This window comes from Columba livia, chromosome 7, assembly GCF_036013475.1.
Source record: "Columba livia isolate bColLiv1 breed racing homer chromosome 7, bColLiv1.pat.W.v2, whole genome shotgun sequence".
Taxonomy (NCBI): domain Eukaryota; kingdom Metazoa; phylum Chordata; class Aves; order Columbiformes; family Columbidae; genus Columba; species Columba livia.
Window position 1 is genome coordinate 10,790,012 of NC_088608.1, and position 21,860 is coordinate 10,811,871.

Here is a 21,860-nt window from a genome sequence, read left to right on the forward strand (position 1 = left end):
CTCATTCTTATCAGTACCTTGCAGCATTGCTAGGCATAGATTAAAAACTATTTAATTAAGCAGAGGAGTGGAAACATTTCAAACATCTCAGATGTATCATCTGATTGTAAACAGTGCTCCTTTGACCAGAGGAAAGTTAACTACAGGGAGATGCTTTTGCTGGTGATTGTTTGATGTGGTAGCACACCAGGCAGGATTCCAGGGACAAAAGAAAAAACAGCAGAAGCATCCTAGGAACAAATGAGTTTGGGGTTAATTTTTTCTCCAGTGCTCAGCAGTAACAGGATGCATAGAGATCTTGTATTTTATATGTGTTTATTTTTAATGCATTTTAAGATATTAAGGCAAAATAGTGTCTGATCATCTCAGCCGACAACCTACATGATAAGGGATGGCACGGTGTCACTCCCACAGACTCTCCTGACAACAGAAGCCAGAGAGAGCCCATGTTTCAAACCCTTCTCCTTTTTTCCTCCTCCACCACTTGCAACAGCAGAGTTCTGTAGAAGAACGCACGCCCAGCTTTTGAGAGACCTCGCTAACACTGTGAAAGCTGTCAGGCAACCATATCCTTTTAGTAATAGTAGGTGGCAAAACTTTAGGTGCCTTCTCAGCATGTCCACAAGCTTTAGGAAGACCACACAGCAGAGGGGGAAGCAAATGAGACCTTCAGTGCCGTCATTGCACCAGTGCACCAACCTTTCACTTGCTGCTCGGGCCCCCTTGTATGGCTTGCTACTCCGGGCATGCTGACGTTGTTCCGGTGGATGTACTTGAGGAATACCTCAGCGTTCCTTCGTGCCAGCGTACAGGCCTGAGAAAAACAGTCCCCACCAAGAAGAATCAGTAAAGATGAGCAAAGAAAGCAAAGGGGACTCAAGGGAGTTATCTGCTTATTTTGCAGGGAGAAGTTCTCTTTCATTTGGGAATATGAGAGCTTCAGCTAAGAGTCTATAAACTCAGCCAATAAATTAACAGCCTCATAAACGTATTAAAACACAGGAGTAATTTTGATTATACTGGCTAATTTTATATAGTAAGGCTAATTAATGACAATAATAAAACAAATAGTTTTATTACTGTCATTATGTATGTCACATATAATTTCAATCTAACCAAAGCTAACCCATCTCTTGAGAGAAGTACTCATTTTTTTTCAAAAAATGCACAATCTATAGGCATAATTTCTTAAGCCTTGACTGCAAGAGTGGTTTCATGTTGTGTATCAGTTTTATTGGAAGGTGGAAGGCTGGTTGTCTGCCTGTCAGATCTGCAGATCTTACAAAACAGCACCTGGAAGGCAGGAGAAAAATCTGTTTCCATCCTGGTGCTGCCAGTTGCTTCAGTTATTGGCTTGGAGGACAGAATTTAAATGCCATACTGTTTATATAAGCCAATGCCAAAATGTCATATAATACCTGACATTTATAGTGCTCATTGTATGCAGTTTTGATAATTTGAACTTTGAACCAGCACAGCTAATAACCTCCGAGTGCAATGCAAACACCGCCTAAATAGTCCTGATGACATCTCCCTGAGATGTGCATTGATAATGATGTATATCACTTCTACTATAACAGTGTGAAACTTGCCTAGGGTTTATACAGCCAGCCAGTATCTGAACTAGAATTACACCTCAGAGCCTCCTCTCAAACTCATTAACACTGCTCTAAATTGACTAATTAATGGGGAGTTTTCCTGATTTATTAGAGAAATAAAATGAGACCTTAAGAAAAGCCTCCTTCTGTTCCAGATGTTTGCTGATCAGAGGGATGACGTGGTCTATCTCAGCTGCTGGTCCAAGTTTATCTCGACCTCCACACCAGTCTTCATCCCGTCTGTATTCTTGCTCCAAGCTCTCTAATACACTGCACACCTGAAACATGGCCATTGCACAGCAATTCAGTTATCTATGATCATAATCAAGTGGAACATGTTCGGTATAAGTCTATGACCAATAACATTCCAAATTGAAATGCTTTGGACTGTGGGCCATGGCATGGAGGATAAGTGGGTATGAAACAGGCCCTGGACAGAATGATCTAGCAGTTCTTGTTATCCATAGGGATCTCTACTGTTTAGGATGAAATTCATCTGGTTTAAGGGTGATAAATCTTTCTTCGATTCCAATGGATAGTGACTGAGGAAGCTCAAAAGGTTGAATCAAGGCCGGGGTCAGTGTTGGCCCCAGCGGATCATTCAGGAAACAATCCCTCTTCTGGAAGGGTGGTTTAGATGTGTTTAAATCCAACTGAAGTCAAGGGACTTAGCACATACTTAAATAAAAACACATGCTTAAATACCTTCCTGAAACATAGTCTGAAGCTGGAACTAATTCTCTTCAGCTGCATGTTAGCTGCTCCCTATACAGCTTTTGTACAAACTGATGGAAACTGAAAGACATTAAATCAGTGTTGCAACCCAGGTGGTTGCAGGTGTTCCACAGTACAGTGCTAACACAAGTATCTTCTGTCTTGGTAGAATAATGGGAAACAGGTAAATAAACCAAAACAGCCTGCAAACACTATGCGCAGTGACCTCAGACAAGGCTGAGTCTTTTGTGTTGTGAATCCCAAGAATTATTCTTAGTGGCCTGTTCAGATACTGCAAAAACTGCCAAAGTTTTCATGGCTATTTGGGACTTCACTCTTCTGTCTCAGAGGGCTCTTCCCACACATTCCACTGCTGAGATTATGCAAGATCCAATCAGTTATTGCTAGGGGTCCAGATATCCATGTTCACCCTTTTCTTGCTTAATTCTGCAACTTTTATATGAATGCAGTTATAATTCAGAGAACTCTACATGCTCAAGAGCATAGTCTGGAAGAGTCTCCAGTGCCACCCACCAATCCTCCCCACTATCACAGGCCATATAATTTCATTCATGAACACATCAAACTCAGTTTTAAAACTGGTGAACTGATCAACTTACTATTTGAGGCTGTTAAAGGACCTTACATGTTTGAAAATCTGGAATCATCTTCTTGCTTGGATGCAAACCAGCATTCACCCTCAAACACTTATGAAGAGCAAATGCCCTTGTATTTTTTAGGCACAAAATAGCATTTCCATTTTACTACTTAGTTCTTGAAAAATTTGGTACTCTATTGAACTTTGGAGACCTAAAAAATGAAAGAAGATGGACTGCCTGGGGTCCACACCTTTCCAGAAAGGATGGTCCTTGCATATGCAAGTATCATCTCCCTGCTCAGACAATGAGAGAAATTAATGTAAAGTGGGGTGTCAATGAAGTCAGAGAGAAACTTGGCTACTTGAAAGCCAGAATTCCACCAGTTATATCAAGAACACAGTATGTTTCGTGAAGACAGGCATGAAAAAGTTTGGCTGTGACAGTCTCTCCACCCTCTTAGCTGTTTTTTCTAGTTACTCAGGGAATTCAGGATCCAGTAAGATATTCAACCCACTGTCATCCAGTCAGGGAGCAGACTGCTAAGGACCTTAGATCAGTTGTGTAGCCCAAGAGAAGGCAACAGACTACTTGCAGCAGTGAGTTTATGAAGACTGAGTGATCTTTGCCTTAAACTTTTGTTGAGTACATGCAACCAATGAATGAACTAGTGAGCACTGCAGTATATTCGTCTATAACTTGGAAACGGGTAGAGAGACTGAAGTGATAAATTACTGGCTGTGCACATTTTGGCCAGCATATTTGACTGTCTAAAGCACTAATGAATACCTTAATGGTTTTCATTTCTCACAATCCTCCACCAGCAGTAGTTCATTTCAGTCCTGAATGCATCAGGGACTGTAAATCTGTTTGAAACTCTTCACAGTGAAAGACATTCATTATAATGAATGAACTCATCTTAAACAATCTTAAAAATGCATTAAACAAATGATACCAAATTGTGGCCCAAGGATCATCTACAGCCTTGATGTTAAGGGAAAAATCATTTCTTTCCTTAATGACATACTTCTAGTTGTCATTTAGCACAACATCTAGTTGTGCTACAAATCTTCCCATGTCTGGCTTTCTCTAACTGAAGAACTAATTGTGTGATAATAACGATAGAAAATTTAATGGAAATCACTGCTGCCTTTTGTATAAAAGCACAGGTTTCTGCAGTGTCCCTGCTAACATGAACTGCCTGGCTGCAGTAAATTACATCAGGCAGGGCTATTCGAGCATCCGCACTGTGACACTAATTCTCACCGACTACAGTATAAATGACACCTGTTTGTGCAAGTGGTGAAAAATCTCACCATACCAGCAGCCATCTGGAATGTTTGCAATTCATAGACACCTGGAATGAAGTAAAGTGTGTCAACATACAGTGGTTACTGCTGTAATTATCTGTGTTGCAGATTGATTTAAGAGCAATACCTTCATATCTTGTACTGCATGTAAAATAACAGGTCATTAATTACAAGCAGTTCTCAAGGAAAAGCAGATTTATATTCTTCAAAATTAACTATGACATCATGTGAACATTAAACTAAAATGGTGGGATGTCTGAAATTCTTCCTATTGGAAAGGGTTTTTTTTGTTTGTTTGTTTTGTTTTAAACCAACTTCAAGAATTTTATTGCTTTACTGAAAACTTTACGGTTAAAGTTATTGCAAACTACTGCCTGCCTTTGTTTGTTTGTTTAGGGGATTTTTTGTTACAATACTCCTTAGAGAAACAATTTGGCTAGTTCAAAGTTCAGTTTCCATTATTGGTTTAGCCAATGGAACAAGTTCAGTTAGTTTTGCCAGTGCTGTGACATCCTTTGCTGGCAGAAGACGCTCTGCACTCAGGGTCAGAGTAGAAACCCCACACCTGCTAGCACTGCGACATTGTGGAGCGCACTCATGTTGGTGTTTACCAGCTGGGAGTCAAGTGAGGGCTCAACACTGGCCCTATTTGGGTGACAGAAAGGTTTATAGGCACCTAATGTCTGGATGAAGACATGTAGATTTATGTAAAAGGACAAAGGGCAGATATTAAGGTCAAGCAGGGCTGACTAAAGCCATACCCTTCCTACTTTCAGGATTACTCGAGGAAAAGGGAGAAGTACAAGCACCGATCCTTCGTGGTATTAACAGAGCAGATAGTTGGAACAGTGGAAGAGTGGAGAGACTGCTCCGCTGATCTTGTCGAGACGCAAGACCTCCGTGCTATACCCTGGGAGCTAAATCCCAGGCTGTGGCACTCTGCTATGGCACAGGTATGACCCTGTTCAGCTCACCTGCTCAGAAGTTTTATAGAAGGCCACCGAGGCGTTGACAAGTTTGAGCCTGTCCTCCATCTTCAGCATCAGCTGCTGCCAGTGCAAGGCCACCTTTTCGGCACACTCTCTGATAGCATCGGCATCATAATGCCCAGCCTGCAGCAACACTTCAGCCTTCTGCTGGACCTGCAGGGCACTCTGGTGTGTCTTCTGTAAGGAAGTGGCATGAAAGAGGGACTGTGTATGGGGGAGGAAAGAGAGGTTGTGTAGATGTGCCAGATGTATGGTAGAAAGGTGAAGCGAGGTGTGAGCATGGAGATGTGAGAAGAGTGAAACATTTTCAGTGAGTTATCTTCAGTTAACAGTTACTTTCTGCAAAGCATTTTAATTTCAATTATTCACACACATTTGCAACATGTTATTAAAGCTGGGGACAAACAAGCACTGGCTAAGGTTAGCTACTGGCTAAGGTGGATGAGCTGTTGCCCCTTGGGCCACAACCGGGGATGGTGTTCTCAGGGGCTCCATTTTGATAACCCCGGTGCATTCTGCTGTTGTACTGAGTTCCCACCCAGCCTGCACTCAGTGCTGACTGCAGCCCACACAATCTGCAGATATCAAAGCAAACACCAAAGAGCTGGCAAAACACGGGCCTAATCACCCTAATTTGACTCTTGCCAGGCTGTTTGTTGGCATTGTCAACTTTACTCGTTTGTGTAATTGTCCTGCCCATGGGATACAAAATGTCAAGCCCAGATGACATAAAAATGCCTTACTAAATGGCACGAACTATGTCACAAATATCAGCCCCTACAAGATACCACAAGACATGAAAACGCCTTATTAAGTGGCACGAACTATATCAGCCCCTACAAGAACTGAAAATTAGTACTCATATGGGAGCTACACCATGCTACCTTGAAGGGTAGAGCTGGGGGAAGTCAAGCCATTTTCTCCACCATTCTCAAATTAGTAGTCCCTTTATAGGCAGGACTGGATCATCTGCCCCATTCCCCAGCCTACACCACATCCTCTCAGAGTAACCAAGTGCTGGTTCCACCATCCTCTATGGGTTGCTGAGAGGAAAATAGCCCTCAGCCCTTCACAGCCTCCAGAGTAACAGTGTTCAGGCATGGTTTAGTCCCATATTTGATTTTAATCTGCTGAGCAGAAGCCCTAAAATCTCCCAAAGACTCCTCTGTTCTGCATCCCATTTGTAAATGCTGCTGACAAATTCTCATGTGATAGTTTTATGATCTAATCCCTGAACCTGGAAAGAAGCTTGAAATCATCTGGTGATACACTGATGAATAATGCAATGTAGAAAAAGCTATTAGCACAAAAAGGATTAATACTTGGCAGAAACATTTAGGAAGAAGTTCAAGAACAACTGGTTAAATTTAATATCCAGCTGCTTTACTGATGTTAGAGTTGTAATACTTGTTTTGAATAGACTTTAAAGGATTTCAACTGAAAATCAATTCCACATCTAGAATGCCTTTAGAGAACTCTCTGCCCTGTGTGCTTTACTGATCTCTTCCCCATATTGAGCTTTAAACACTTTAAGTATTTGATCTAGTGTTTTCTCCCTTTACAAACTTATTTTCCCCTTACTGCGGTGTAACCCTCTTCTCCTTCTGTGATTTGCATTTACCACCAAATACAAAGCACTTCCCCAATGGCAACAAGCTGTGATAACACAGCCAGGGGGTGTCTCATTTCCAACCGCTGTCTGGTGATCGCTGCCAAGATGTGGTCAGCACAGCTTGGTACCAGCCAGCTCATACAGAATTGATAGAAAACTTCTCCCTGTTCCCTTAGGAGCTGTAACAGCTGCTGTCTCCTCAGTGTGAGTGGAACTGGATCAAAATAGGTCATTAGGTGAGATTTAAGCTCTATACTTACTAGCAACACTATAATGTGGATTGACTTATTTAAAGTTTACGAGAAGACATAAAGACACCAAAATCAAGCATCTCTTCAAATCTCCATTAAGGAAATATTATTTTCCTAGTTTAAAGTTTGGTTTAGTTTTGGTTATTTTCAAATATGTATAAATAATTTATTCCACTATTAACCTTTGGCTGCATTATGAGTTTAATGATAAGTTGATTTTCTAGAGATTTTATTCCTTCCCTTCCTTTAAGTAAGCAATGACTGATGCCAAAAGGATAACCTTCTGCATGATCTTCACCTCGGAAGGAAAAACAAAGTTAACTTAATTCGTGTTACCTCTATGGCCAGCTGAAACTGCTCATGCTCTCGCTGGAGCTGCTCAGCTTCAGAGAGGGAGCTTGCATTGACAAGGCTTGCATTCAGCATTGATTCGCCATTCCGGATCCAGCCAAGCACCTGGAAAGGAAGGATGTGCTTATGCAAAGGTTGCTTCAGTACAAAGGTTTATGTAGTCACCCATCAGAAAATGCTTCAGCCTGGCTAACAAAAAGGTATTTTGCCCACTGTGACCTCAGGCTGAATCAGTGAGCAGAGAGAAATCCCAGGATAAGGACTTAATGACAGAGTTTTAGAGGGCAAAGATCTTACTGAAAAAGTTATTCCTTGAAGAATTAAACTCCTAAAGTATTTACATGGATATTCAGATTGCAAAGACCTTTCATTTCCAAAGTTTGACCACAAAAATGAACGTTCCCCTGTGCAAATAACCCAGGGCAAAACCACAAAATGTAAAGAGGGAGATTTGAAATTAAACAAAGATCCTTTTCAAATTTCCAACAGGAATCAGGGGCTTTGCAACTCCTTTCTACTCCACTTGCATGTGCTTCTTTCACACGAAAGTCAGAGCTTGGGGTGAAGAGGGAGAAGACACAGTTGGTTTTATCTGACACAGAGTTAAGGTGCAGTGGAGTTTCCACCTACACACAGAGCTAGGAAGAAATTCCAGGTCTTGCACTTTATATTTAGTCAAGAGTCTTTACTTCAGGGATATTCAGATCACTTGTAGACATGGAACCCATGCTGTAATGACTGCAAAATCAAATCATAAATATACATAATTAACCCATCAAGCTTGTATTTATCCATTTAAGCAGCAACATTTTCTCCAATTTTAAGACACCTGTTTGGAAAATTAGCATCCAGAACACACATGCAAGTTCTTTGCTCTGCTGACTTAAAGCCTATTTTCTACCTGTGTGGGTGTCAAATTATTCCAATAAAGCCAGAAAGTTGCTGAATTCAGTTCACAGATGGACAGGAAATCTTGACTTCCCAATCACTGCCCTAAATTTAGCTTATGATTTACAAAGCTCCACAACTGACTTTACTGCAATATTCTACACAGTATTTTCCCTTTTGTGCCATCATTTTCAGCAAGTGATTCATTATATTGTCTGAAAGAAATAGGGATTTTCTGTTGTTTTGGTTTTTATCCCTACATCCTGTATCACCCTAGTAACAGTCATTCAGTTCTCCGTAGGGTAGGAAAATGAGTTATCCCTAGGAGAAAGAAAGGGAAGCCATCTACCCATGTCGCTGACCCTAATTTGTAGAAAATTACATTCTGCTCAATACAACAGTGTGGAAGATTTCATTTGCCAGCTTTCTCTCCTTCATCAGCAGGTGTTATTGTTCCTGTGGGAAATGCAACAAAGATTTAAAGGAAAAGAAACCAGGTTATCATATGGCAATCATTTTGGCTGGCATCTTCTATAATCCATCAGACAAGAAAGCTACATGATTACCTACTACATGGTACCAAAAGCTGAAATTAACTGAAGGATCAATATATCTGGGAAAGACTTGAGGTGAGGACATCATAAAGCAAGACATGTTTTCACATTTTATGTACTGTAATATATCCTAGCTTGATCAATTTAGAGTATAGAAAATACTAATTATGCATGCTAAAAATGCAGCAGCCATTTTTTTTAAAAAAAAAAAAAAAAACAAAAAAAAAAAAACCAAAAAACAAACAAGCAACAATACAACCAGGGCACGACAAGGTCCTCTTGGGAACAGTTTTAATTTGAGCTGCGACCCCTGACTTGTTCCCCTCCCGCCTTCCCCTGAATTGGGGGTTGAGGCCCAGGGAGCACTCAAGCACTAGAAAATTTTGCTTGAAAGAATTTAAATAATGACCCTATTCTGTTTCCAGAAGTCTTACACTTATTTGGGATTGTATCATTTGGGATTCTATCAGCTTTTTCCATAGTTCTGCTATTCTCTAAAGTTTTTTCCTCCTCTTCTTGTGTGTGTGTGTGTAGTTTACATACAGTAAGAAAAAACAGTTGTATAACCAAACTTAAGTCTAAGTGCCAAACGCAGTCACCTGCAAGACCTTTCATTGTGCCACAGGTTTGGGAGAGAGTATTTACATATTTGAATCTCTTTACAAGGCCTGCTCACAAATAGGCTCTTACTTATATGGTGCTTAATTCTTTTTCATTAAAATACGTATAGAAGCTGCTAATACAGCACCAAGACATTCCTCTGATCATTTCCTGCGTTAATAGATTCACCATTAGCTAGCAATGTGCAGACAGGCCAACAGCAAAAGATGGCTTTCAACAGACATTTCCTACAAATTACAGATTTTGTCAACTCTGTAAAAGCAGTGATTAAATAATTCTGGAGTTAAATAAATCTCCAAAGACTGTCATAAAAGCCTAATCTTTTTTATAATGGAGAAGCAGAAACATATTGACAGACACAACCACCAGCAAGGACACCTTCTGTTAATTTTAATCAAGTTCAAAACTGCCCCAGGTTTCCAGGAACTCTGTAGCATTAGATTGGGAAAAAAACCCAAATATATTAAGTGTTTCTCAAATGACTACTTCCCATCATCCTTTGGGCATATTCACCTGGAAGCAAATCTAATGCCAAACAGCAGAAGTGGGTAGCCTGGATAACAGGCACACAAAAAGCAACAAATACACTTCAAAACAACCTGGAAGATCAGTGTAGTGAGACACTGTGAGGATAACTGGATGTAAATCAGGTCAAGTTCAACAGTTATTAAAAAAAAAAAAAAAAGAAATAAAACATACAAAGATAAAATAATGGGTTAGGGAAGCCAAATAGCTGCAAGCACAGCATTAGAGAGTTTGTTTTTTAAACTGATCTCCGCAAATCTACTCTGCTATTACTTTTATGTAAGCAATCAAGCTCTGTAGTTTCTTTTGGAAATGAGTGGGATCAAAATGAGGGGAAATCAGTCTTGGGCAGGATCTTTCTTAGTAAAGAAGAGCTTGTGAATCATGGATCTATACTATTTCCACTCTACAGCAGTTGACAGAACATCTCATTTGGAATTGTTTTGCTTTAATGGCTTCAAACTTCGATTCATTGTCTTGGCATTCAAACCCTTGGTGCGTATGATATAAAGCAGAAATCCCTGGTAAATGAGACTTAAACAGAGACAGTTAAAGAGTTTGTGTTTCCATGAGCCATTATATCAAAATGCAAACACATGTACATGTAGCAGCCTGGACCAGTTTTACTATGTCAGCAGAACTTAACCACAGCTACAGTAGGTGTCTTGCAGCAACCACTTCTCAACTGATTCACAAGAGTGAGAGCAGTTTTGTAATGAGATCATGTTTTGTCTCAGATGGACTAAAATGAAAGTGAAGGAAAACTGGAATGGGCTGGAGATTGACTACCAAGTAAAATCAGTGTATTTCCCAGTTTCCCTAAATGGCTTGGAATATGACTTATCTGCAGGAAATCAGATAGATAGGGCACAGACATATTTTAACGTGTGTCTTTCTAAGGGAAACTGTAGCTGTGGTAATTTATAGGTTAATAAGCAAAGGAGTCATTAGTATTCAGCTGAACAAATAAAATGATTCTTCTCTATGGGTTTGCTGAAAGGTCACACAGTAATGAAGGGTTTGATGGTCCCAAGCTCCATTAAAGAAATCCTAATTCAAGGCAGCCGTTCTCCTCTCACAGTAAGTATTCAATAGTTTTGTTCTAAAACCATTTCCTTTGGTTAGATTTTGGTTTGTAAAATAGTTAGGGCCCAGCAGATACTAGATAATTAGGCAAGTAACACCAGGTACCTGCAGAGAGTGCTGCACTGCCACTGTACAGCTCCAGGAGCAGCCACAGGGCTGAGCAACCAGCGCTTTGTCCTGGTCAAGTGGGCCAGTGATGCTTGGTCAGACAGCCATAACCCGTGCTTTTAGCATTTCTGCTACACATATTACTCCTCTCTGTTTTCTGTTGTAAGTTCAAATGACTCTATTTCATCATAAATCTACTGCACAAAACTTCAAGCTTAGCTAAGTTGTATGTAAGAAACTTTGGGAACCTATGGAAAAAAGGATACACTTAATAATCAGATTAAGGTGGTGATTATGAATATCAGAATCTCTTTCTTAGGAGAAAAGCAAAGCACTTTATAGAGCTGTGCAGCTTCCTGAGAAGCTGGCTTTCAATTATCACAAATGCAAAATTACTATGTTTTCAAAATAAGATTTTAGGAGAGTTCTGTGCTATTTTCATTTCAAATTCCAAAATATTCACATTAAAGGGTACTCTGAAAGAAAATGTATGAGCTGGTGTTGGTGTTGCAGATTCTAGCCCAAGAGTTGTCTGAGAATGAAGGACTTATCATCAATGATAAAACAATTCAGATAAAACATCATTCAAATATTCAGTTTTGAAGAAAGAATAACTATTATCATGTGTACTGAGCACTCAGTGTATATATACATATATACATACATATATATTTAGTAAACAAAGCAGCAAATCTTTTTTCATGAATACCTTGTAGTATTTGGAAGAAAAAAACCCCACAACCAAACAAAAAACCCAAACCTAAAACAAAACAAACCAACACAACCCTCCCCATTTGTACTGGCAAATGGAAGTCTGAATATCCCAGGTGTCTGTAAAAGTGTTCTTGGTTTTTGTAATGAAACCAAGACCATTCCATTCAAATCCAGGTATAGACTGAAGTGTGAAGCTACCTATGGTTTAGTAAGAAGGAAGCAAAGTGTTATCCCGTGTAGCAAAGGAAAACAAAGAAATGTGAGGCATCCAAACTAAATGTCAGGGGAAACCTAGGGAAGCAGAACAGGACTGCCTACACTACAATGAAATCTGGAAGAAAGGCAATGTAACGTTACTAAGATGGCTAAACAAGTCCTAGGATCTAGAGTACACAGACAGAATTTTTTATTTCACCCAGATGTTTAAGGCTCCTGCAGGTCAACAGATGTGTAGCAATAAACAAAAAGGTGAAACTACTGTAATGTCATACTTAGACCTCAAAGCTCAGTTATCCTTTGCCTTGGGCCAGTTCTCCAGAATAGCTTAAGTGTGGATCCCAAATGAAATAATTATAATCCCAGAACACACGGAGTTTGAGGTAACTTCTCCAGTTGAAAATTTACGCAGGCAGTTCCACACAGACCTCTCATAACTATTCTTGAATACATCCACAGAGCCCTTTGTTATTTCTAAAGGGTCATGCTGCAATCTGTCAGCAAATCAAGTACTGTTAAGGAAAAGGGGATTCAGATTGTCCACCAAGAGGTATGTGACTTTCAGAAGCTATTTTAACAGTCTGCATGTATGTAATGGATGGAAACCCATTTAAGACCCTTAAGTGTGGTTAAAATCTCTCACCTGCTTGACTTCAGCCTGTAGGTGCCGGAGCTGTAGGCACTGCTCTAACCTCTTGTGAGTTTGGTCAGCATTAAGCTCCAGCTCATGCTGTTTCTCATGAAGGAATTCCAGCAGTTCTTGAACCTGTGTCGCAAGATCAATGTCTTTTTCACAGATCAGCTCAATGCCTGCAACACGCAGAGAGATGGATCATTGCACTTATTTGAAATGCAAGTTGTTGCACAAATGTAAGCATCAAAATTTTTTGCCACCTAACATATTGATTTGTAACTCTGAGTAATTCTTTCCCATTAAACTCTCTCACATCTAATATTTGACTTTCCCAGTTTTCTATTCTGCACAACTACTTTTTTCTACAAAGTAGCATTTCTCTGGTGATCATTGCCCATCTCACCCACCAGCATCTGGCTAGTAGGACACGATTTAATCACAGCCATGCTCAAAAAGACAGAAGAAATCCTCCCTATCTTACAGTAGTTCATTAACATATACTTTAGAAATGCATGTTGGAAAGAACTCAGGAGAGATAAAAGATGAGGAAGAAAACAGAAAAGTGAAATAAAAGAAGCAAACTCAGACCTATAATAGGGTGACAAGTGTGTGGAACTCCACAAAATTTTTTTCCACCTGGCTACTTTATAGGATCATTAGCGACAATTTAGTTTAAACCAACCTATAGTTCATTCAGAATCATTCCACACCCTGGCTTTCACCCAGTCCTCTCATACCAGACAGAAAAGGTGCCTTAGTACCATGTTGCCCATCGCTTGCATCCTGCATGAAACTGACAAACCCCTGAATGACCTGGTCTGATTTTATAGCTGACCCTGACTTGATCAGGAAGTTGAAATAGAGACCTCCTGAGTCCCTTCCTACCTCCTGGATTTTCTTATGACCCTTTGAGCCTTGTGTGTAGTGGTTACATGCAATATAATGCAAGCTTCACATCTTCCTTCTTCATTACACTGGTGTGATAGCATTGCTGGGTACATTACCAGTGTAATTGTGAAAATTTGGCCTGAAGGAAATATGACGTCATCCCCTGTTACTGTGATCCCCGTGATTATAAACTAATAAAGACACGACTCTTCCTTTATTGAGATCTACTGGAATTTTGCCATTGACCTCAATACAGGGAGGATCAGGAACTAAACATAAAAATAATCAGATTACAGTAATGCTGAGAAAAGACTACACTTTCTTCCAAAGCCATTTTATCTCATTTAATGGAATAATAGGACATTAAAAAATAAATGTGTTAATTAGAAGCTGCTGTGCAAAAGACTTGGACACTATTTTTAAAACCCATTTAGAAAGATGTCTCTTCTTCCCCCTTTACCCTCTGCAGAAACTTGTGATTTTCATTCTCTCTCACAGTGAGATCTACAGAGGACAGTACACAAAATGAATACGACCTTATGACTGACTCTATCCTCTTTTCCTGGTTTGTGGTTTTACCAGAAAAACACATAAGAATGCAAGTGATTGGCTTATTCCCTTTCCCAGCCAAAACAAAACAATTTCTTGATTACCAAATAAAGTGAAATGGCCCCTGGATTCCCATTTAAAACTGGATATTTAATTTATGTTTCTATTCTTGGGAGTGAAGTTCCTTTCAATTGCCAGACACCAAGCATTGTTGCTACAATTAGCCTGCATATGGTTCTGTATACTCAGGACATGATGGCTTTTTGTATGCTTGACTTCACTACACCTATTTGATATTAAATGCAGAGTTTTTTCTCCATGCACACTCATCTGGCATGGTTCTGATTGTGCAAACTCATCAGCAGCGACCAGTGAACTGCCTGGGATGCTATTCAAGGGCAGTCTGTGCTCCCTATGATGAATGATCTGCCCTTTCTTTCTTGTCATATGTCACGCAGATTTATTCTACAGTGCCAGTGCATGCTGTGAGTGTACTTCTCAAAGATTGGTTTGCAAAATAGAAAGCCTTGTTTTCAGAATAATTTCACACATGTTATCTTTACATTGTGTTTTGATAGATAGAGAAGCACAGCTGATTTTCTGATAAACAAAACTTGATTGCAATTTTTTTCGAATGCCCCAACCAGCGCAGCAGATATCAAGTAAAGGATAATGAACTGAAAATATTATTTAAAAAATATCACAGAAAAGAGTATTGAGCCACACTAACTGGCATCCTACAAAACATACATTAGTTACACCTGAGCTAATCACAATGTGAGATATTATTCAGTATAAGGAAGGAAGGAGTATTGCTTTTTGATCTGTACAAAACTGTTTTGAAACTGCTTGGAAGCTGTTCTTAGGCTGAAGTATTAAAAGCCTGTGGCAGGTAAGTTTAGTATCCTCTTTCTTGCAATATAAACTATAGTTTCAGCTAACTATAAGTAACATCACAAACAAAATGAAATAGCTTTGCATTTCCCTTTTGAGCAATGCAACGCTGGGAAAAGAAGTGAATGATGTTAGCTTGACAACTAGCAAACAAAAGGGCTTTGAATTTTCCACATAACAGGTAAGACTGAGTAAATTTCAGCTTTGCAGTGTATTTCAGGCTTGACTTAGACAAATTGCTTGTAAAACATGGACAGGTAGCTCTGTAAACCATGAGTGACTCCTAACTGTGGTGCTCATTACAACAAAGATGCTGACAATGCAGATGGAGTTCAATAACCAGAGAAAACTGTGCAATCAATTAACCAGTTATTACAGTATAACTAGTTTTAGTACCTGAGAGCAGAATGGCTAAGGTGTGTATACTAATGAACTACATGAAGGCATCATCACTGCAGCCCAGGTCAAGCTGTTAAATCGCTGCTGAATTATGATCCTAAACTTTCCATGAGAAAAGTATTTCTCAGGAGTGCCTGAGCTGCCATTTTTGGAAACACCAGGTCCTTTCAATATATCAAGTTAGACACCCAAAAATCAACAACCATTTTTGAGAATATTTGCCCACACCTTCAGGTTTGCTATCAGTAGTAGAGCTACAATCAAATTGGATAAACAGAAGACTGGTTCATTGAAATAAAAATTGCTTGCTCATTAAAAAAAGTCCAGTCTTCTTGAGAACACCGTTATAACATTTTCTAAATGCAAATATGTTTCCTGAAGGACATACGTTTTAGTGAGACATGAAGACAATTTGAAAGTACCACAAAATTTCGGAAAACACAACTGACTTCCAGGATCTTACATATTCCCTAATAAAAACAAACATTCCTTTGAAGAGTAATTATTCTGATGGTGATCCAAACCAGGCTCACCCACATGTGCTGGAGTAGTGGAATAAATGAAAGGAACATAATTCTGAGCTGTGTGGAGCTTTGGAAGTACAGGACTTACACAGATTGCTCACAGGACCACTGTATTTGTTGTACCAGCATGACAATGTTCTCAGGGATTTCCAGACATTCCACAGCCTGGTGAAAATCACTGCTCCAAATCCGCATTAGACATGCAAAAATCATGGGCAAATGTCTAAAACCTCCTTCTTCTACCTGCACAAGATTTCTAAGTGAAAAAGGCATCATGTGTGCAAAAACCTGGATGTAATTTTATCTGATAAACTTACTAGCTTAAAGACCTCCAAGCCAAATGCCCGAGTAATAAAAATTGAATCAGTTTCCTGAGTGACATGATAAAAAGAATAAAGCTCAAAGAGAATTATAGGCAAGGGAAGAAACTTGGTCAATTAAGAGTGGTTGGTTGGGTAGAATATCCCTGAAGAATCACATTTTTTTCTGGCTTTATCTTCTATGGCTACAGCTGAGTATTGACTGTAGCAGTGGTGACACTGTACAATAGGAAGCAGCAATAGCAGCTGATTTCCCAGAACCCCTGCAAGTTCGCAGCTCTGTCAGCAAGAGCAATCACCCCTTAACTTATGCACTGAATGACTACAATATAGGATTCAGAAAGAGAGAGTAAAATTAAATGAATTTTTTATGGAGTATAACAGTCCTTTATTGAAATAAGAAACAGTAGGCTGCCTAGAGCAATTTTTCTCCCTTATTTTGCCATTCTCTCAGCATTTAGCATTCTGTGCATGGTAGACATGACCATTACCTTTGATTAACTATGGTTACATCCCCATGAGGCTTCTGCTTCCTTGCCTTTGGGAGCAATGGATTTTTATTGTGTAGACTTTGTAGAAAGTGATCTTGGATAATGTTATAAAAACATTTTAAAAGTCACTTCATTTAGTCAGTAATCTTTTTTCTGCAATCCAAACAAAGTTGTTTCTGACTTCTTGTCAAACACAGTTTTAAAAAAAATATTGTTATTTTTTTCCCAAAAAATCAGTTACTGAGACTCCTGACTGTGCTCTGTTCTCAAGCATATTCTTTACGTCCCATTAATTCCTACTCATATTAAGATTCTTTCAGGATGAAACAAACAAACAAAAACCCCAAACAAAAACAAACACAAAGAAACAAGCAAACAAAAAAAAAACCCCACACAAAAACCCAACCAACCAAAAAAAATGAAACAAGCAAGCATCTTAACTGATATATTAGGACACCTTTTCTATCCCAGAAAGCACAGAAGCTGAAGCACAGGACCAGGCGCAGTGTGGGCAGATCTCATCGAAGCTCAGACACGCAATTCGCACAATGCACCAGATTGTCTAGTCCACAACATACTCTTGCAGCAGAGCTTAAGTCTCTGCTGAGCACAGCTTGCCAAATCAGGCTGAATACTGGCAGATTTTTTTAAAGGTGAGTGCCTAAAGGTAAAGTGTTTGCCAAAGAATAAAGACATAACAATCTTTTTTTATTTTGAAAGTGCAAATTGGAGGGAAAAGAACAGGAATTGTTCTTGCTTTGCACTCTTTCCAGACATTTAAGAAGGTTAAAACACTTCACAAGTAACTTTCACTTCTGGACTTTATGCAGTGATTAATGTGAATTATGATATTCCTCTTCCAAATGCAAAATGCAAGGATACAAAAATCCTGATTTATAGGATATCTTAGAAATAGGATCCTACTGCTGAGAAGCAGAGTAAAAGTATCAGACAGACACCCCATCAACATGAATCAAATCTGTCATTTCAGAGCACATGCCAAAGGTTTGGGTTTTTTTTTACATTGAAGTTGCTCCCTTCAACTTTCAAGTACATGCTGAACAGGAAAATTCCAGTATGGCTTATCATATTCCCTTTTTATACAAAATATTTCCAATTAGAGTTGGCTGGAAACAAGAGTTCCCTTTCATGACTGGTTTCATGGCTCTCGTGTTTGGATTCTTTCCCAGAGGGTTTTTGGATCACTAGCTTCTTCCTCCCTTCACCCCCTCTCTCTATCGGGCATGTCTGCACCCTAAAATGTGGCAAGGAGGAAAAAACTCAGGTCTGCGGAGAATGAAGCCAGTACGTCTGCTCAGTTTGCCTCTCAATGCAGTCCAGTTGCAGAAAGGTTAACAAGCTTAGGGGTCTATAATAACTGGACTTCATCCAGACCTGAGGTCTGATCAGCTGGCTCAAGAATCTGAAGCTCCCGACTCCCTGCAGTGCTTGTTCCTCAGCTGGTGCAAGAACAAGTACCTGCCAGTGCAACTTGTCTTACCCTGTCCTCTCCATCCACTTTGGAATTGATTGTGAACTTCATCCTGCAGCTGTAAGACTTTCTGAACAAAGCTTGAAAGTCAACTTTTTTTCCTCAGTGAGTTTCAGTCTCAAAGAAACAGCAATTTCTGACACATAATGCTGAATAAAATAATTCCCAAAACTTGTACAACTGTTCTGGGAATGAAGAGACACGTATTGCTCAAACTTACTTATGTTAAAAGCTGATGTATTTGGTAGGTTTGGGGGTATTTTTGCTTGTTATTTTTGTTTGTTTGTTTTGTTTTCATTCTGCTCACCTGAAGCCTGGACCTCCATGATGTATTGGTGTAAATCTTGCCCTTGCTGGATGACTTCAAAGGTCATGTTGTTCATGGCCAGTTTCCGCTCCGTGTGACGCTGCAGACGCTGCTCAGCCAGAGTGAGGTCTTCAGTGTTAAAATCATTCATTTGTCTCAGTAGATCTTCATTCCAGGCATCTAATTCTGCTGTAACCTTCATAGGCAGAAGACAGACAATGTATTCACTCAAGATGAATGAAAAAAATCTTACTCTTAAACTATATTTTGGATCATAAAAGTACTTCATATTTTGACTCTAATCCAGAAACCCCCAAATCACAGCCTTGGTATTATTCTGAATCCTGCCCACTTAATGGTGCCACTTAACATTTTGCCCAGGTGAGGACCCATAAAAAGATTATTGGTCTAACAAGAAGTCTTTTTTCCTTACAGATTAGAAAGGACACTGTAAGAGAAGACTCACTATATTCACATGGATGGTAGAGATAATATTTCTGAATAAATTCAAATTTAAATTAAGAAGTAATGCTTACTGAATTGCAAAAGAATTTGTAACACCTGTGACCACATAATCCCAAAATAGCTTAAATGTTTCTAAAACATTTTAAAACACACTATGTTACATGTTACAGATGGAATTATTTTTTTTCTGGTTTCATATAAGTGAAATTATAATATGCTTCCATTAAGCCCTAAAACAGGGATCACTAACAGATTTTTAGAATTATTGATACAAAATATTGTGAACAGTAACTACCCATTGTTCACAGAAAATGCATTTTGAAACTAAATATTTTATGGTGAATTTTGTAAGTTAACCCCCACGGCACTGATTGCAGCTGTATAGAGTCGTATGCTGGGCTTTCAAGGACTGACAGTTTTTTATAATGGTCTTTCTGTTGTCTTCAGTGGACTTGGGAACAGACCCTGGATAATTTTTTTCTCCTGTGGATCTGAAAGTTTTTACACTGGGAAATGAATATAAACAATTTGCTTTTGCAAAGGGGGAAAGCACAGCACAGAAACGTCATACTCAGGGGCTAGGTGAATCACCAGTAGCATCACAAATCATACCTGACTCTAACACAGGACCTGTTTAACCTGCCAATAACTCATGGGAACATGTAAATTTTTCTGTGGCTTTCTCTGCTTACTGTTTATAACACACAATCTGATGATTTTAGCAATCCATTTACTTTATCTTCTTTATTTTACATTTTATCCCACAAATAGCCAACCAATATCAAAGTCCTCCTCTGTTTTTTGCCTGTTCAATTAAAGCAAGATCTACCCTCCATACAAACAGCACAGTCTCACCTCAGTCTAAATTCTGCTACTAAGAAGAGGGGACATGCTAGTGACAATGAATGAGTGGGGAGACAAGGGATATGTGAATTAAATAATGCATATAGGCTAGTACTGTGCAGAATACATTTAAAAAAATATTTGTAAAGTGTTAAATAAATACCTTAATTCTGACTCATAGGTCCATTTCTCAAAGCTAGGTTCAGGAGAGCTAAAGCTACGTATCTAAATTCCCACTTGTGCATGTTACAATGTAGTAAAAAGTTCTCTGTTTCTCACTGAAGTTGCTCTTCAGTTCCTGTGTGCAGTGAGATGCTTAACTTCCTAATTAGCCAGGATTCAAAATTCTCTATTCATTTCTCCTTTCCAGAAAACATACATTATATTCAACTCAGGCACAGGATGGCAACCCAAACGGACCATCTCTCTTTCCTTATCACATTAGCACGGATGGGAGTGCACAGTTTTGTATTAGAAGGGAAAGCACAAGCAGTTTTTTAGCTCTTTTTTTTTTTTTTGAGAGAAGCAGAAAAGCAGATTTACTCAACCAAGAACTCGGGACCTCAGCTGCAGGTTGAAAGGCAGAGTGTGGACATCCTAAGGGGCTTCTATTTTTCTTCAGCTTGTTCCATTGCCCATTCCACTCAATTACCTTTAAATAATAGCTATCTCTACAGTCTCTTTGGCCACATTCCTGATTCCAGCAGCCTCTGATTTATTCACATGTTGTAGCTGGAGTTCCTGAGCTGTGGAGGCTTATTGACAGATTTAATGGCTACGGAGAAATGGCCAAAGTAGATGATGCAGATGGATTTTACTAGGTATATTTGCATTTAGAGACAGATCCTCAGCTAACAGTAATCAGAAACTGAGGTGGTCTTGACCTTGTTTCAAACTACAAACAACTGAATGAATTTAAAGTGAGTGTAGGTTCCTACAGTCATGACAATAACACAAAGTTTAATGCGAAATACTTGATGGTGTGTGATACAAATGAATCAGAAGAATTTTGTTTTTTTACGAGGTACGAAGAATATTGTCTGCTTGAATTAATTGCATTGATTGTCAGGCTAATGAAACATAATGATTTGACATTTTGCAAGGACTCACAAAGTACTTCCTAATTTCCTGTGAACATTCCCATGCATTCCAACATTCATGGAGATACCTAACAGCATTTATGAGTGAGAGTAACAGAAAAGATTATAACAATCAAAGCATGTGTTACATTAGTTTTCTCTGACAGCCATGATGCTACAGTTGGGGGATTCTGATCAAAACAAGATCCCTCCATCCTGTTTATGTCTATGGACATCATCCCCAGGACATGAAAATGCAAATCTTCCAGAGGGTTGAACTGTCAGGGGAGTCGATGATAAACACAAGAAGGAATCAACAAATGTTTCCACAAGTAAGCTGAGATCCAGCAGTTCTATAAAACTGTCTGAGTAAACCTGCCTGCAGTGGTGCTGTTTCTCTTAGTGACTTTACCACTTGGCCATGGAAGAGACACTGAGCAGCATTGCTTTTATCAAGAAATCTATAATAATTTCCACTCAAGTACAGGGAAATGACTGTCCAAGACCCTCCTCTAGCAGAGAGGCATCATCATTCATGATTAGGGGCCTAGAGCACCTTTCTTAAGAAGAGAGACTGAGAGAGCTGGGTCTGTTCAGCCTAGAGAAGGCTGAGAGGGGATCTCATCAATGTTCATAAATATCTCCAGGGTGGGTGTTAAGAGGATGGACCAGGCTCCTTTCAGTGGTGCCCAACAATAGGATGAGGGGCAATGGGCACAAACTGAAGCACAGGAGGTTCCATCTGAATGTGAGGAGAAACCTCTTTACTTTGAGGGTGCCAGAGCACTAGAACAGGCTGCCCAGAGAGGCTGTGGAGTCTCCTTCTCTGGAGATATTCAAGA

General features: G+C 39.4%; 1 protein-coding gene across 11 annotated transcripts in view; it reads right to left on the reverse strand.

Moving 5' to 3' along the window:
• The window catches only part of KALRN (kalirin RhoGEF kinase), a 510,474-nt gene that overhangs the window by 163,567 nt on the left and 325,047 nt on the right, over nucleotides 1-21,860 (reverse strand). For 10 of the 11 annotated variants that reach the window (XM_065070487.1, XM_065070491.1, XM_065070485.1 and 7 more), the window contains 6 exons: nucleotides 18,632-18,827; nucleotides 12,777-12,943; nucleotides 7,407-7,526; nucleotides 5,193-5,411; nucleotides 1,727-1,876; nucleotides 700-814 (listed from right to left, as the gene is read on the reverse strand). In XM_065070487.1, the coding sequence (XP_064926559.1) occupies nucleotides 700-814; nucleotides 1,727-1,876; nucleotides 5,193-5,411; nucleotides 7,407-7,526; nucleotides 12,777-12,943; nucleotides 18,632-18,827 (967 nt within the window). The remainder of the gene's footprint in view (nucleotides 1-699; nucleotides 815-1,726; nucleotides 1,877-5,192; nucleotides 5,412-7,406; nucleotides 7,527-12,776; nucleotides 12,944-18,631; nucleotides 18,828-21,860) is intronic. The other variant, XM_065070486.1, reaches the window with a different exon arrangement.